General features: G+C 41.1%; 1 protein-coding gene across 1 annotated transcript; it reads right to left on the bottom strand.

The window, feature by feature from the left end:
• Positions 1-1,429: 1,429 nt before the first annotated feature.
• NEUROD4 (neuronal differentiation 4) lies at positions 1,430-18,517 on the bottom strand. The gene is made up of 2 exons (XM_087710642.1): positions 18,143-18,517; positions 1,430-4,692 (listed from the first exon to the last, which is right to left on the bottom strand). The coding sequence occupies exon 2, from the start codon at positions 4,681-4,683 to the stop codon at positions 3,694-3,696; it is 990 nt and encodes a 329-aa protein (XP_087566768.1). The 5' UTR covers positions 4,684-4,692; positions 18,143-18,517; the 3' UTR covers positions 1,430-3,693.
• Between the last annotated feature and the right edge of the window lie 254 nt (positions 18,518-18,771).

Below are 18,771 nucleotides of genomic sequence, written 5' to 3'. Positions count from 1 at the left end.
CCATTCACATTTTATGTGAAATGAAAAAGAATAACTTAAAATCTGGATAAATAATAAATAATCGAGGACAGGGGTGGGGAGAAGCCATGGCTTATCTTGGCTGGCACCACTCTAAAATACAATTATGAAAATAATTCCTCCAGTTTCCAGCCTATTTGGTGCTGCCTTTATCAATCCCAGCTTGAAAGTTCTCCAAGTTAGGATGCATGAAATCAATATCTGAACTGAAAGAATATCAATATTTTAACCTTTCCACAATCTTTGACAATTTTCCTGATGAGGAACTGCTATAGCATATGAAGTTATATGGCACCTGCTCTGATATATTTGCATGGGTGAGGAACCTGTGATCCATTAGACATTATTCAATGTCCAGCAGCTGTAGTCAGTATGGACACTGATGGAGAATTGTACTTCAGTGTTATATGAAGCACCACTTCATGCTAGAAGATAATTTCTTGAGTGTTTTCATAGAAAAGGAAAGCAGAATGATATTTCCATCTCATGTTGGAAATGAACTCCAATTGTATCTTAGATCTAGGAGCCATCTGGCATTCTAAAGTAGTTAGCACAAGACATTGTGCTACATAGATAACTTTGGTAACATATAAATAGGGGGGGGAGCAAGGAAACATCACCAGTATTGTTATAATTTAATGAATGAGCCAGTAACAGGATTGGGGGAAGACATGGGTAATGTTATTAACACTGGGGAACAATATGGATCAAGATAGATTGCTTTGATTGTACAATTCCCTACCCTATTTATTCTTCTGGCACAATCCTTTATGGGACAGCTGTACACAAATGAATTTGTCAACCGAAATGGGGGCAGAATTTTACTGAATTGCTCCAGGTGTAATGGCAATTTCTCAAGAACCGTGGAGGCTGAGTTAGCCATCTGGCCTCATTTTGGCTCTTCCTCATTGTCTTGGCTAAGATCTTCCTTAGCCAACAAGATATGGGTGAAACATGAGGGATATTTGAAAAAAACACACCCTCGTTAAAGATATTTTCTTGGTGGAATTCTTAAGAATTTTTTAAGAAATTTTCCAGAATATATTAAAATAAAGTCTTCTGAGAACTTTTGGTTCAGCTCTATTTCAGTTTTAGTTCCCATGGCAAGAAGTATTGCTGCAAGTTCTATTTTTTTTTAAAAAAAGGCAGAGGGGGAAATCCACCCACTATTAGCTTCCTGGAAACTCTCATGAGGTTTCCACTCATTTTAAATTAAAACTAAGATGGAATCTATTGTTATGGATAACACATGGAATTCAAGGGATAAATAGAATCACATTATATTTTTAAACTTCTGGACTGAAGGTAATGGCAATTTTAATTGGGACATGGGTATGGAAAAGCTAACAACAGTATAATCCAGAGGTCTTCAAACTTGGCAACTTTAAGACTATGCTGGCTGGAGAATTCTGAGAGTTGAAGTCCACAAGTCTTAAAGTTGCCAAGTTTGGGGACCCCTAGTATAATAGTAAAACAGGAGGTCCTTCAGATAACTAACTCTATCAACCATATGACGTTCTGGAAATGGGATCTCTCACATTCCAGGCAGTTGCTAGTATGTATATAGTATTCATATGCATACAGTACATTATGTGCTGTATATAACTATAGAAAAGACATGCCTGAGAATACATTGAGTGTCCAGAGCCAGGTTTTAGATGATTATGATTTGTTGTACATAAATAGCTCCAGTTAGTGACAGATTTGTTTCTACACAATGGACCCCACCAGTTCAAGATGAGCATCCTTATTTTTTCCCCCTTCAAGTATGTACACATTATGAGCAGGATGAGAAATGTTGCAAGTCAACCATTCTCTGGAGTATAGCCAGAAAAGATTAAAAAGAAGAAAAAAGTGGATCTATACCCATGATGGCAAACCTATGGCACGCTTGGCAGAGGTGGCATGCAGAGCCTCCTCTGTGGGCCTGCGAGCCGTCGCCCCAGCTCAGCTCCACTGCCCATGTGCACATGCCTCCCACCAGCCAGCTGGTTTTCGGGTCTCTGACCCGCATGCATGGAGGCAGGGTACATGTGGGAGAAGCACATGCATGTTCAGGGAGCTGCACACACGTGCGTGGGAGCGTGGGGTTTGCTTGCACATATGTGGGGGAGCAGAGAATTGCATGCACACATGTGGGGGCGGGGACCACACAGTGGGGGTCGTGCACACATGTGCGGGGGCTTGGCGCATACATTGCATTATGGGTGTGCAAATGCTTTTGGGACACAATGACAAAACGTTTAGTCATGACTGACCTTGATTTAAGACTGTAGTAGTTTAGTTCTGTTTGGGGGATTTAAGACTGTAGTAGTTTAGTTCTGTTTGGGGGAACCTACATAGATCATAGAGTGCTAAAGTTGGTTTGGAGAACATCAGCAGTTCCATTATTGCTATTATTCTGAAATCCTGAGTGCTAACAAGGACACATTGTTACATACACAGTCATCATACCATACATAGACCCATTCCATTAGTGGAACAGGGGCGCAATTGGCTCAGCATTTCTTCTGGACACGTCTCAGTTATTTCTTGCTTTCAATATGTGAGAGGATGCTTCTTTACCGCACAACTGAGAAGAACCATCCTCTTAATGAGAGTCCTAGTTGCCAGTCTGTTACATCTAAAATTGTTCCTGTATAAGAGACGGTAATTAATGTACTGTCATAAACAGTAAACGTGCCATCAATTCTTTTGGTGTGCTCAGATTGGGATGCTTCACACGCTCCCAGCTTTCACCAAAGCCCTTTGGGAAGAAATCACAAAGCCTCCCCCACAACTTCATCATGGCTTTATTCTTCAGGATCAGGAGATTGAATGTAGAGGCTCATGGTATTGTGGTTCAACAGGGTGATGATGTCTCCCCAAATGTAGAACTGTGTAGCTGATGGATCTAAACCTAGAGTGCATTTAGGGATGAGGAAACCGAGGGCTGTATCTGATCTTTGAATAACAACATAGGATAACATTCCTAACAGGTGGAATGGGACAAAAATTGATAGTGTCTCGTAGGTACCATCTTGTCCCTTTGCTGTTCAGTATTTACATAGAACCATTGAGGAAGGTCATTCAGAATTCTGAAGGGAGAAACCTATGTTATCTGGTGACCCTCAGCTCAGGCACCTCTCTTGCCCTTTACCACTCAACTCTAAGGAAGTAACTGGTCATCTAGAACATTGCTTTAATGCTAAAATGGACTGGAGCTGGAATTAAATCCCGATCAAAGGGAGAAGTGCTGCTAGCAAATAGAATAGAAGGTTTGAGGACATCACTGCCAATAATATGGTTGACTGCCCTGATTACTGTAGAACTGCAAGATTTGTTTGTGAGTTCAATTTGATTCTGAACTCTCCAGTTATAAGAATGCTACACCTGCTTTCAAATGAAATAGTCAAGCAAGAAGGAATCGTTGAGACGATAGACTTAAAAGCCCATAAAATTAGAACTAAAATAAATCTAAGTTTACAGAAGTGTGGATGTGCTTTCCTTCTTTTCCCCCAAAGGGCTTCTCATGAAATCTGATGGGAGCAAAATCCATCATAGTCTAAATAAGTAAAATTCCTTTTTTTTTAGGTACCAATATTTGGTACAATATTTTTGATGCTACCAATATTTTTTTTTAAAAAAAATGTTTAAAAGTCCCTTTAAAAACTACTTGCCTGTTATCTCCTTGTCTTATTCACCAAATATCGCACTGAGCTGTGCTCCAACTACATGGTGAGAATAAGAATCATAGTTCACATCTAATGGGAGGTCATACTTGGGCACCGTGGTTGAAAAATGGGAGGTGTGCCCATGAGCACTGCTCAGGCTAACAGACGGATAGTGAGCCATAAAACTGTATGGTTTTTCTAGGTCTGGAGACCCATCTTGTTTTAAGGAAAAATTTCCACTGATGCTCAGAGGAGGTGTCAAGGGACCTTCATATGCTGGAGATGCACAGTCTTGGTGATGATTGCCAAAGGAAGTATCCACCAGAGTTTTGAAAGAGGGAGGCTTTAAATGTACAAGGTGTGTCTCCATGCTTCCATAGGGCGGACTGGGCAATCCTGGAGACTGGTAAGAAAAACCATGACTGGAGACAGTTGAATCAGAAACAGGGACTTTCTCCTCGTGTTTCTCCAGGAACAGAGATTGTGGTCCTAGCTGGAGACATCCGGCAACCAGATTGCTGGTTGGTTGGGACAAACCTTTGCATAGCATATCCACAAAACCTTTGCTTTCTGGAGTCTGCCCACTTTCCAGAACCTCCGACAAAGCCCAAATATAGTTTCTGGCTAGCCTCAGTGTCTCAATTTTGGACAGTTTCTGTGTTTTAGAATAGCAGGGCATCACCCGCCTCAAATTATCAAGAGCATCATTAAGTCCATGCATCCGTGTTCGTTCCCGAGCATTAGCTTTCACTCGGCGGGCCCTGAAGCGCTCCAGCCTCGCTTTGGTCATTTTCTTCTTCTTTGGCCCCCTTCTTTTGGGCTTCCCATTATCTTCTTCCTCTTCTTCCTCAACACTGTCATTCTCGTCATTAATGCCAGAAAGCATCTCATAGGCGGCTTGCCGGCTGTCTTTGTCCTTTGTTTCAATTTGGGTACTCAGCGCTTCATTGATCCAGGATTGAGAAGATATGAGTTCAGCCATGTCCTTGGGCTTGGGGTAGAGTTTGGCCATCTCTTTACCCTGAAAAAATAACCATACAAGCCATATCAACTCAGTGAGACTCAGTTCTAAAATCTTAAAAGACATAAAATAGGAAGTATGAATAGTATTCTGTATTATAACACATTTAGTGCATTATATAATTCACCTTTGACCTAAGCAGGGTTTTATTTTGAAGACAAGCCCTTTCTTCAAAATTATAACCCATAGAATAATAGGTCCAGCCATAACCCGAAGCTTTCATAACTTAGCAAAACACAATTCTAATGTAGCCCAGAGCTACATGATGTTGCTTAAAATGCAATGCCTCTTTGCTCTTGCTTTGGCATTTTCTAGGAGCAATAGTTGCACAATGATGACTATAGTCTGGTGTGCTACTACAGACAATATGGGTGGTGATTTTTGACAAAAATATGCCAGGACTTTGCCTAGGCCTGCGATGGCAAACCTATGGCATGTGTGCCCAAAGTGGCATGTGAAGCCATTTTGCCTGGCTTGCGCAGCCTTGCCCGTTTGTCTTCCAGGTTTCTGGCACGTATGTGCATGTGTGATAATCAGCTGTCCTTTGTGTGCATGGCAGTGCCAAAAACTGGTGTGTGTGCACTGGCCAGTTGATTGTTGGGTGCACATGCACAACAGAACCCGGAAATTCGGCTTTTCAGGAATGTGATCCCTTCATGCACGCGGAAGTGCCGAAAACCGGCCTGTGCATGCACACCAGGCATCTGCTCATTGGGCATGCATTTGTGCTAGAACCTGGAAGTTTGGCTTCTCTGGAGTGTGGCCCTGATGAGCACATGCATGTGTGACGTTTCCGCATGACCTTTTCGGTGCTGGAAAGGTTTGCCATCACTGACCTAGGCAAAAGTGTGGGTGGGTGAAACATTTTTTGAGATTCTGGGGAACAAGATAACATTCAGAAGTGATTCAGGCAAATGCCTCCCTCATTCATGGGAGAGCAGGAGAAGGAGAGGAAGTATATTACAATCGGAATTGTAAGATCTTGTTATTATATCCAATCTCCATAAAGTGTAGTTCTGTTCTTCCTGTGGAGTCATTTTTCTGGCCTGGTCTTCCTAGTAGGGCTGACAGGCATTATGCCCATGTTTGCCTTGGGAAGCACTAATGGTTCTGTGATGAAATCTTTTCTTTAGCCATCAGTACTTAGAGAACTGCCTTTTATTAAGCCAAATTGCTGGTCTATTTATCACTATATTTTTATTTTTTTTAGCAATGTCTGACAATGATTTCCCTGGATTTGAGGCAACTCAGCCTTCCCAACTTTTGGTTGAGTGATTGAATCTGCAACTTTATGCATGTGGGACCTATTTTCTTTCATGAGAAACCCTGAAGTTGAAACTCTCCTTACTTGCCTATAATCTGGTCTTCAGCCTTACAAAGGGAAAAATCCACAGCCAAGCTAACATCTATTCAATTATGCTTAAAATAAAATCAGAAATCATTGAACAGGGAAGCTGGCAAATCCTATGTAGGATTTCTAGGGGTTTCACTTAACTTCAAGAAATGGGATAGTAAGGTGGCGTACAATGGCGAACTACTCAAAATGCCCGCTACCAGTTCTCCAGGACCTGTCAGAACCTGCTGAATTTCACCCCTGATCTTGGGGTTCTCTTAAGCTTACTGATGCCTTCCTCTTGTGTATGAATAGCACCTCTTAGCTACCAAAACATTTATATCTGGAAAAAGGAGTTGCAGCTATTTAGTATAGGAAGGATTTGGAACTGGACAATATGTTACATTTTAGAGAACACTTCACTTCTGTTTTTCTGTTTGCAGGTATGCTTTTAAAAACCTATAAATGGGGCAGCTTCTAATTTTCAAACTAGAATCACATTTCAGTCTCTATGGAGATGAAAGAAATGGCCAGAAAGGCTGATGTGGCCCATGATTTGATGCAAGTTCCTTGAAAACCTGAGCGTTTTTCCTGGTAACCTCATTTACCTTTGATGAATAATGATTGCCACAGTAACTATGTGGGGGTGGAAGGGAGGAAGCAACAGCACAGGTTTCATGATAATCAACGTCTTGTCAGCTTGATGTACTCATTTAATAAAGCTTAAGGTCTAAGCAGCTTTGTTTGAAATGTGCCACCCAACTAATCGGCCGGTTGGTCATCGCCACATCCAATGCAGCAAATCCCACTTTTAATATGCCTGATGGGACTTGCGATGTAGATTAGAGAGAGAATTAATATGCAACTGGCACCAAGCGGGCACTAATTATGTATTAGTTAAACATCCTGAAAGAAGGCAATGGTAAACCACTTCTGTACTGTTGCCAAGAAAACTCCATGGATGCAATTAACCTCAACGGCATCGTTACCTTATGAAGCAATCCGAATATAATAATTTAGATCTACCTTAAAGTGCATGGGCTACCAGATACCCTGACTCTATGCAATCTGTGGCAGGATTGTCTATTCCCTCAGAGTGAGTGGGAGGATTATTGGAAAGAAGGGGTGGAAAAAATACAGATTCAGATCACTGGACAATCATGGAATATTTAAGCCACCTCACTTGGTTTTCACAGGATCAAATAGAATAAAAGTTTCATTCATCTAGGTTTCCTAGAAGAAATAATGGATAAAAGTACTAACTTTGACTACTGTCTTGCCTGCTTTAATTAAAGCAGTGTCCTCGGATCAGGCTAAGGGGCTGTTTCTTTAGATTAGACTGGTTTTACAAAGGTATGGGATAAACATGCCTTTCTGTAATAAGTCTGAAGACTGTCAGATCTAGCAATCCAATTACCCAATAAACCTCTTGTGCTTTGCTGTCTTTCTGCGTCTACCAGGATGACTGGACATAATTGATACGTTTGGGATGTCTGCTCTTATGCTTGGGGTGTCCTCAGCATACCAGTCATACAACTCAGCAGAGGCAACCTGACCAAAGATCATGTTTAACCAAAGTTTAGATTCACCTCCAGAAATTTGCACCAGGGCTATAAAGCACCAACCCAAACATATCAAAACAAGATGGGTAATGTGGTACAATGGTGATATTGATCTAAAACTAATAAATCTAATTTATTTAGATTAATTGAGTTTTTCAAACATGTACAAGATAGTCGGTATAAATATGAACATGGATATGAACGGAAGAAATGAATACAAATAAATGGGGACAGTAGGACAGGGACGTTAGACACGCTGGCGCGCTTATGCATGCCCCCTTTATGGACCTCTTAGGAATGGGGTGAGGTCCACGGTAGACAGTTTAAGGTTGAAGCTGCGAGGGTTTGGGGATGTAACAACGGAATCAGGTAGAGCATTCCAGGCATTGACCATTCTGTTGCTGAAGTATTTTGTGCAATCTACATTTGGAACAGTTTACCTTGAGTTTATATTGATTGTTTGCCCATGTATTATTGAGGTTGAAGCTGAAGAAGTCATTGACAGGTAAGATGTTGTAGCAGATAATTTTGTGTACTATGCTTAGATCATACTGCAGGCGGGACAGTTTCAGATTGTCCAAGCCCAAAATTTCAAGTCTGGTGGCATAGGGAATTTTATTATGAGTAGAGGAGTGGAGTATTCTTCTAGTGAAGTACCTCTGGACCCACTCAATCGTATTAATGTCCGATATACAGTTTGGATTCCAGGCAGATGAACTGTATTTGAGAATTGGTCTGGCAAAGGTTTTGTATGTCCTAGTTAGCAATACAATGGTACAATGTATTATTGTGGTTGAAGCTGAAATAGAGACTTTGGCCAAGTTATTCTCTCTCAGCCCAAAGGATTCCATACATTTGTTGAAATCAGAAGAAGAGAGAGCCTCCTGTGAAGTGTCTTAAACTCCTGGAGGAAAGATCGGTGAACATACTAGCTAACTAATTGCCAAACTTGTAACATCTGGTATTTGAAAGACCATGGGGAAAAAAAGAGTCCTGGAAAGATTATCCTACCATAACTGCCATATTTATCTTGTACTAGGCCTGAAATGAAGCAAGATCATATCCCGCCTCATTAAAAAGGTTTGGATGATGCAATCGAGCACACTGAGGTGAGTTAATATCATTTTGGGAATTTTCTCCAGTACTTACAACAGCTCTTGGAAGCTCTAAAAGAGAAGATTTCTACGCAGGGACATCCAATGGAAAGGCCAGAAGAAGTACGTGATGATGCAGTTTGCAATGCAACTCCTTTGAGGTCTGTTGTGGGATGTTGCCATGCAAAACAATTCAAAAGGATGCTTTACAGGTAGTCCTCAACTTACAATAGGTCACTTACGGACTGTTCAAAGTTACAACAGCATTGAAAAAAGTGACTTACGACCGTTTCTCACACTTACAACCACTGCAGCATCCGCATGGTCACATGATCAAAATTCAGATGCTTGGCCACTGGTTCATATTTACGATGGTTGTAGTGTCCTGGGATCATGACATCAGCTATTGTAACCGTCTGACAAGCAAAGTCAATGGGGAAGCCAGATTCATTTAACAACCATGTTAACTAACTTAATACAATGATTCACTGAACAATTGTGGCAAGAAAAGTCATAAAATGGGGCAAACTTACTTAACAAAAGTTTCACTTAGGAACATAAATTTTGGGCTCAATTGTGGTTGTAACTCACGGACTATCTGGATTTGAAGTTGGAAAAAGGAAGCACTTCTCTGAAACTTTTTTCCAGTCTTCTTTTTTTTTTAAGCATCTATATTTTATGATAGGGCTTTATTTAGCTCTTTCCCATCTTGCTTTTTGAAGGCATTTATTTAATCTCTGTTCATTGCCTTGTGCTTAATGGGATGGCAAGCTGAATTAACTGGATAGTTTTGCATGCTCACTTTAATTGGGTGCAATCCTATCATTTCCACCTAATGAATGAATTCCGTTTTGACTAAAGGTTTTCAATAAATCTGAGATATAAGATATAATTCAAATTTATTATGGGGATTATGATTGAGCAAAATTTTAGCTTTCCTGGATTTGAATTGAATTGAATTGAATGAATTTATAGGCCGCCCAATCCCGAAGGACTCCGGGCGGCTTACAACAATACAATTTTAAAAAGTAAAAAAGTTTTTAAAAAAGGAACACAGATTAAAAAACCACATCATACACCCAGTCTAATAGGGGCTGGACCTCAGTCATGAGGTCAACAGCCGGAGGCCTGCGGGAATAGCCAGGTTTTAATAGCCTTTTGGAAGGCCATGAGAGTGGGTAGGGTCCGGATCTCTGGGGGTAGTTCGTTCCATAGGGTCGGAGCGGCTACAGAGAAGGCCCTCCCCCGGGTAGTTGCCAGCCGACATTGTCTGGCTGACAGCACCCGGAGAAGGCCCACCCTGTGCGATCTTATCGGTCATTGGGAGGTATGTGGCAGAAGATGGTCTAGCAGATATCTGGGTCCTAGGCCATGTAGGGCTTTAAAGGTAATGACCAGCACCTTGAATCGCACTCGGAGACCAATAGGGAGCCAGTGCAGCTCGCGGAGGATAGGTGTAATGTGGGTGTACCTTGGTACACCCAATATCGCTCGCGCGGCTGCATTCTGGACTAGTTGTAGTCTCCGAACACTTTTCAGGGGCAGCCCCATGTAGAGCGCATTACAGTAGTCAAGTCTTGAGGTGACGAGGGCGTGAGTGACCGTGTGAAGTGCCTCCCGATCCAAATAGGGCTGCAACTGGTGTACCAGGTGAACCTGGGCAAAGGCCCCCCTGGTCATAGCCGACAGATTTGACTATTGCTGCAGCAGTGACTGCTGCATCTGTACTAACATGATTTTCTTGGTGATGTACTACCAAAAATGACATTATCAAGCAAGAAAAACATCAGGTTGGAACCCGATGTCCCATATATATGTGCCAATTAGAGCTCCCAAATTCTCAGATCTTATTCATCACATCTGGAGAAGGCCATATAGAGAAGGCTGAAGGGAAAAAAAACCATTGCTCCCTTCCATCACTACAAGCTAAGGAACATCCCCAGATTGACGTTTTGCTGGAAAAAGCAACAGCTGAAATGCAAAATAAGCAGCTCTAAGATAGATTTCCCTTTTCCATCTCAATACATTCCCTCCTCTGTCAGCATTGTGGTGTTGGTAGTGAAGATATGGGATCCAGGATGCATATTGGCCACAAATCCCTGATCTGTTTTCTGCATGTGTGAATGAATAACCTTTAACACACAACTTCTGTTTGACAAATTTGTATAGGGGTGAAATTCAGCAGGTTCTGACAGGTTCTGGAGAACTGGTAGTGAAAATTTTGAGTAGTTTGGAGAATCAGCAAATACCACCTCTGGCTGGCCCCAGAGTGGGGAGGGAATGGGGATTTTGCAGTATCCTTCCTCTGCCATGCTCACTAAGGAACGCACCCACAGAACTAGTAGTAAAAAAAATTGAATTTCACTACTGATTTGTATCATAATTAACAAGTCTGATGATAGCATGCAACCCCATTAGCTGGCTTGCTAACTTTAGCATCTTGAGGAGTTTTTAAGGGGAATACATTGATAATGCTGTGCAACTAGTAGGAACCATGGGATTACAGTAGATTTGTGATTAATTCAATCCCAATCCCCTTTGTATATCCTTTCTATGAACTTCGTTTCTCTCCTTTACATTACTTGAAATTTTAGTAGGTGGCTTCTCTGAATAGGAGGTTCTGCCTGCAATTCTGGTTCAGGTTTTCAAAGGGTTTTTTTCAAAATTCAACATGAAAACAATGACGTATTTAAAGGTTTTATTAGGTTTATCTTCAATCTATCCTTAAGTAGCTCATGGCAGGATATATATGATTCCCTCCAGTTCTGTCCCCATAATAGTCCTATCTGATATTTGTCAGCCCAAAACAATCCAATTAACTCATGATTGTGTGAATGTGAACCTGGATCTCCCTAGTCCTGGCCTCATAACTTATTGATTAGATTTAATTGCGTGCCATGCTTAGAGAGCCATGGTTAACTACAACTTCTCTTGAGTGGAAGAGATTACCCTTATTTTATTTGATCATTGGCTAATACCGTAGGGATATTTTTCACAATTAATCATATGATCTCTGTTTGACTGGGATCACCCGAGGAAGAATTTTAAAAGTGACAGAATGCTATGGAGTAGAATATTGATTTAATTGAATAGCATAACAATAAATACATAACTGCAATTGGGATAAGACTATAAATAAATAGAAAAATTCAGCATCAACATAAACATTTCATAGACCCTGCAATACATTCTGACCTCCGTGACTTGAGCCTTCAATACCTTATAAAAAGTCAACTGAGTTCTGATTAGTCTGATCTCCAAAAAGATCATGTCAAAGAGTAGGCACTGCAATCAAATAGGCTCTCTTCCTGATTCCATCAGATGACATTCTCTAATGGAAGAACCTATAGCATGATGTGATGGCATTGATAGATACAGTCAGGACGAAGTGTGGTTGCTCAAATAACATGGCCTGATACCGTGAAGGGCTTTTTGGATACCGTAAATATCAGCATTGTGATTTGAACCCAGAAACAGACTGACAATCAATGGAGCTCACAGAGCAGAGATTGTACATTGATCAAGGAAGGACTTGCACTGCTGCATTTCAAACCAGCTGCACTTCAAGCCCCTTGTAAACACACTGCAGTATTCCATTCAGGAGGCCCTGAAACTTTAAACCACTTAATTGTGCTGGCTTGAAGCCTATTGTTCTCCTCCTTAACCTCCTGCCCATCACAGCTTTCAGACAAGGAGATAGACCCTTTACAGTATCACTTCGGCAACTAGGAGTGGAGATTAAAGCTAGATATCATTAATGTAATGATTAAACAAATCAAGGAGAGAAGCAACCTAGAACTGAGGAGAAATTTCCTGACAGTTATTCAGTGGAACAACTTGCCTCCAGAAGTTGTGAATGCTCCAACACTGGAAGTTATTAAGAAGATGTTGGATAGCGATTTGTCTGTAGTGGTGTAGGGTTTCCTGCTTAAGCAGGGGGTTGGACTAGGAGATCTTCAAGGTCTCTTCCAACTCTGTTGTTGTTGTTGTTATTTGTTTTGATGATATTTCATCCCATCCTGTTGAATTATATTCTCCAGTGGAATGGTATAGACCAGTGACACCCCCCCCCCCAAATGTCTGGGCACCAGGGACTAGTTCTATGGAGAGAGGTTTTACTACAGACCGGAGGGGGTGTGGTTTTGCATGCTGCCTGCATCCGGTAGATGGAGTTTTGCTTGATTGCATGGCCTGGTTACTGGCATGCTGCGGACCAGTGCCAGTCCATGGACCAGGGGTTGGGGATCCCTGGTGTAGATGTTAAGAAGGAGTGGAGAGAATGCTGAACCTTGTAGTACTCTGAAAAGCAGGTACTGTGATATAGATCTATTTTTGATCAACATTTACTAGAACTGACAGGAGGGGGGAGGGAAGTAGTTCACACTATGCTGCTTGCTCATAGCCTTTAAATAGGCTACCCTGATCAATGACTAACTGAAAAGTCAAGAACAGCAAGGATCCCTCTCTCAGGGATAAATTCACCATTACCAGAATCAACCACATGTCACCTCCTGGGAGGCTTTAGTTAACCAAGAGAAATATGAATCTAATATACAGGTGGCCAAAATAGTAATCCCAAGAACCTGATGTCCATTTCATCAGGACCAGCAAATTCCTCTGAGCGTACCAAGCCAGAAAGGATCTCAGCCAACTCCATAGGACCTGCTTCAAAGCTAGAGCCTGACATGAAGCAAATCTGAGCATCTTAATTTGACGGATGCTTAGCATGTTCCTCACAATGACCTTGGAAGTAAACTTCCAAGCCAGCTCTTCCTAGGAGGGCCTGGGTTACCTTAAAAAACTAAATGGCTATCTATGGACACATTAACATCAGATAAATACTGATATTTTGTTGTCCTAACCACCACAAGGTAAACCTTAGTAGCAGTTCTAACTCATGTCTAGTTGGGTTCACTCCTCATTGCTTCCAGCAGCACTGCAGCCATTTCTTCACTCATTTCATCTTCCTTTTCTGTAAACCAAGGACATTTCAGAAGTCATAGGTGGAAAGAGGCCACATGGTGTGATCTGCTCCAAGATCCTGCTGCCCCCTAATTCTGGGCATTTGGGCCATGCAGCAGACCATCAGGAACAACCCAAGCTCCCTCTTGAACTTTCTAACGTCCACTAGGTACCTGGAGTAGACTAATCAAACAGTCACCTTCTCCACATTGGTGGGGGGTGGGGAGTGCCAGAGAACTTTAGCACTGCCAGAGAGAATTAACCGACCCAGACAAGAGGTGATGGAAGCCTCTTCCATCTCCAGATCATGTTGCCACTGCTCTGAGCAGAAAATCACATCAGTCAATGTGTGGCCAGGGTTAGGCACAGGAAGCCCTGAACTGCTTCGATTCTTGACCTGGTGGAGGTAGGTTGAAGTTCTTAGATCCATTAACTTTGGGAACATCACTGTCAACCCATGGCATGGATTCCAGGAACTCGCAGGGGGTTGTTGTGCAGCAGGGGGACTGGTACAGTACCTACAATCTCCGCTTCTATCAACTGAATAGGTAGCAATGGACTCTTAGCAGATATAAAGAGCAAATATTTTTTATGCTCTTTCTAGACAATGCAGACATTATTTGGAACAGTAGCTCATTACATGTTATTTATAGAAGTAACTATTGTTTTACCCCAGTGTTAATTTTTACAGTGTAAGTTAAGAGTAAAGGCTATGGTTTTCCCTGTTGCAATGTATGGCTGTGAAAGTTGGACCATAAGGAAGGCTGAGTGCCAAAGAATTGAGGCCTTTGAACTATGGTGCTGGAGAAGACTCCTGTGAGTCCCTTGGACTGCAAGGCAATCAAACCGGTCAGTCCTAGAGGAGATCAACCCTGACTGCTCTTTAGAAGGCCAGATCCTGAAAATGAAACTCAAATACTTTGGCCACCTAATGAGAAGGACTCACTGGATAAAAGCCTAATGTTGGGAACCATTGAAGGCAAAAGAGGAAGGGGATGACAAAGAATGAGGTGGCTGGATGGAGTCACTGAAACAGTAGGTGTGAGCTTAAATGGACTTTGGGGGATGGTAGAGGATAGGAAGGCCTGGAGGAATGTTGTCCATGGGGTCGTGATGGGTCAGACATGACTTCACAACTAACAACAACAACAAAAAAGAGTTATTTTAGAATATTTCGTCTGTTACTCGGAAAAGTAGCCCTATCCTTAGACTATGTCATACAACCTGATTTTCCAAAAAATCCCTGTTTCCTGGGTTACTTGACATGTGAGTGAATAAATACCAGCCCTGCAGGTACTTAACTCCCTTTTCAGCAATCTTAATTTGGCAGAAGATTTTTAGGCACAATATAAATAGATTGGAATCTTTATGGCAGACAAGAAGCTTCCATATATATATGTCTTTCAACAGGACAAATAAAGCAAACTTTGTGTGTAAGTTTTATTCACCAAAGCTAAGCTCTTTTTCCTTCTACCTTTCAGATTTAAAGATATTTTGCCCTCTTTTAATAGTCTTGGGAGGTAGCTGAACAATGTTGACATACTGTTTATCTCTAGTGTTGGTTGCTGCTTATTAAGAGCATGTTTTAAGAACACAAATTCTTTTCTAATTCAATAGAAAGAATTTAAACTCCAAACAGAAAGCTACCATATCAAATACAGCTGCACTGAATCCTCACACTTCGTGATTGATTATAGCTTGTCAATGTTTTCTCCAAGAGTCATGCCCAACTCTGTTTGCAAAAACTAGAGAATGAAATTAAGAACTTTTGAATGGAAAGCATATGGCCTTTTCCACTAATCTGGGTCCTATCCCTTTACTATAAGTGTACATTGACTTTTAATTCATTGTTATGGAAAACCACCAATTTGAATGTTTTGCTCAACACTTGCTAGCTTAATTATATTTGCAATTAAACAGTAAGCCTTTCTCATTCCCCACCAACTCTTCTTTCCCCATTCCAAATTAAACATTTGTTGGGTTTTGATGTGGTTTGGGATATCATTAGCACTGTGAAGCGGTATATACAGTAAGTCCAAGGGCTATTGCTATTACCTCACATAAACAAATTCTGTTTATGGTTGAATTTTAAAATCCAAATCTTGTTTACACACAGTTCGAAAAACAAAAACAAATTCAAATCGTGCTAGGTTTTAACTTTGTGCCACTTTCATTCCATAAAAATAGAAGTACAAACTATGGTGCTGCTTTCTCTCCCTCTCTCTTTTTTACTCACATCCACCCCAGTCCTACTTTCAAAAGATATATTACCAAACCATATCCAAATACCTCTATCCCACCTTAGTTTCCCCAGAATATATGAACGTTATTTAGGTATATCTGCATCTGAACTAGGATTGTTTCCCCTCTTTTTTACACTTTTATGCCAGTCTTGTTAATTCAGCTGTTTGAAGGACAGTGATCTTTATTGTCAAAGCAATCCATTCTCCCAGCTTCTAATTCCACTCTCTTCCTAGTGCCATGAGGTTGAAGGGTTGGGGAATATCTGATTAATATTCCTAGAGAATTGCAAGCTGTCTGTCAGTTCAATTGGGGAAGTCTGGGGAAAGCAGAGCCAGATGGGGCTTGGCCAAAGGGCATGGAGAAAGGCATCATGTTTCCTCATTTGAAATAGCTGTGGGCATCTATAATTTGAGTTTTGCCCAGATCTCTTGTGTTTTCTTTTCACTGAAGCTGAGTGAGAACCATCATTCTTCCCTTCTTTTCATGTTTTTATTACCACCAATCTGTCTCTCAATCCTACTAGTTTCTGAATAAGTGGGGTACATTTTTAATGAGAGAACAAATGGCAAAGACATTATGTGGCAACTTTGCAGATTGTCAAAAGGCCAACGCATCTTGAAACTATGAAATTATTCTTGCTGGCTAGGCAAGTGTTTTTGCAATGGTCCAGGCCATTTGCACTATGATGAATAGGACACTTCCCCTCCAATAAAAACAGAAAGTAATGACATTGGAAAAGGAGGAGGAGGAGGAAGAGGAGAAGGAAGAATAATAATATAGGAGATTATCAGGATATATGTATGTATGTATGTATGTATGTATGTATGTATGTATGTATGTATGTGTGGTATTTGTGCTGATAAATAATTGGGGCACACCAGGGGTTATGACACTATGTGTGTGTGTGTGTGTGTGTGTGTGTGTGTGTGTGTGTGTCCGTCTGTCCATGAAGTTGTCAAGAGTTGTTCTTGACAAAAATCAATCTAAGCCACTCCCTTTCATGACTTCCAAGAATATTAAATTCAGCAAGAACACTCACTCCTAAGTTTAATTGCATCACTCTATGAAATTCTTATGCCTGGTTCAACCATAGATCCATCCATCCAATTTATGGTGAATGTAGCTCTCCAAGGTCTAGAGTAGTGCTTTCCTTCAGTTAGCCAAGAACCTTTTAATCTGACAATCTTAGTGAAACACAAGCATGCACTTCATTATGGCTTCTTCCCAGTGCTGATCATCTATCAAAACCAGTAAGGTTCAAAAGACACAGAAAACTCAGTGGAACACCAAAGAAACTTTCTCCAAATCTGAATAAGGGAATGGATGAAATTACTTCTGGGACATACTTACTCCTCTATGCTGTTTCTCTCCTGAATGCTCCTATAGTTCATGGGCATGTGCCTTAAGATGCTGGATTTCTGTCTCACACACAAATGTTGTGACAATTTTTGTGGGAGCTCTTTTTTTAGCTAAGCCACCATTAACCAACACTTTCAACTTTATAGACTATTCACTACCCCCCCTCAGTTAAACAAACAAACAAAAAATGCCATGATTTGAGTAATCCAGCCACAGATTAAAATCAAGAATTGCCCAATGGAGCTGAGTTGAATTTAAAAAGCCTTCCTCAATCTGGAAGTTGTAGTTCCAACAAATCTAAATATTTTTTAATTGGAAAAGACAAAAATAGAATAGCATGTATGGATGCATAACAGAGAAACCTAATGTTATCCTCTTTGCCCAGATAAATTAAGCACTTTAAAGTTAACATATAAAAAGTAGCAACAAGAATCTCTCTTATGCATCCATACATACTCATTCAAATCATGAAATTATTTTTAGCATCCACTATTCTTTAGACAACAGCATTATATAGGTTTAAGAACAGTGTGTTTGTGTGCATGTAAACAATGTGCACTAATTGATTTTAATTATAACCATTGCTCTCTGGGATAAAGTTCAAACAGAATCTATTCTCTAACTCATTGAATAATGTGGATTAATTAAAAGATAATTAACATTTAGCTTGCTTTTGTATTCACAGTCAAGATTGCTTATGGGAATGCATTAGAGCTTTTAATTACACACTATTTCAAAGGGTAAAAGGGACGCTATTAAAAGGAATTTCTGCAGGCAGCAGTTTAAAACTTAGTTTAACCTACAGCCCGGTTCCAGTCAGGGGTAGAAGAGGCTTTTTGGCAATGCCTTCTAGCTGATCTCTGATGGGGGACAGTTTCATCTTTCCACCAACTTACCGTAGGGAAATCTTGATCGCGTCCCACTCACTCCTTTCTTGGAGCAGAAGCCAGCTAAGGACCTTTGACAGTTTCAGTTGTCTTCAAACATTCTTTCTCCGCAGCACCAGACCTTTCAGCACCAGAGGCCGTGGCCAGCTCCTTTCCTTCCCGGTAGCTGTTCCTCACAAACTCTACTTTTTCTTTCGTCCCTTTTCGATTTCTCCTGTTGTTCCTTTCACTGGACTGGGGGGAAAAAAACAATAGCTTCGATCCTTCAGTTCAGCCCTGCCTTGGAGTTAGACACCCGCATTCCCTTTCTAATGACTTTTCAGAACCACAAGTCCTCGGAGCAGATCCTTCCTGTTTCTGGCGAACTCCTCCTTGGGATCCTGGCACTTTTGAAAGCTTTTTTAGTGTTGGCGGTTTCTGCTTGGCTGAGTCGGCTCGAGAGCTCCTCCCCTTTGGGGACAGAAGGAAGAAGACCCAGCCGGAACGACACGCCCCAGCGTAAGAGATTTTTTTAAAAAAAAACTTCGGCGTTTTCATTAGTTTCTGGGTCCACAAAGCAGTCGGAGTTTCAAACATCCCAAGCGCTGGAGCTTGGAAGACGAATCATTTCAGGTTAGGGGAATGGTGGGAGAGAGTAA

The sequence above is a fragment of the Thamnophis sirtalis genome, unplaced genomic scaffold (genome assembly GCF_051295495.1).
Source record: "Thamnophis sirtalis isolate CommonGarterSnake01/CBP01778 unplaced genomic scaffold, rThaSir2_p1.2 scaffold_3, whole genome shotgun sequence".
Lineage (NCBI taxonomy): Eukaryota > Metazoa > Chordata > Lepidosauria > Squamata > Natricidae > Thamnophis > Thamnophis sirtalis.
The sequence above is the reverse complement of the archived record's forward strand: the minus strand, read 5'-3'. Positions and strand labels throughout refer to the sequence as shown.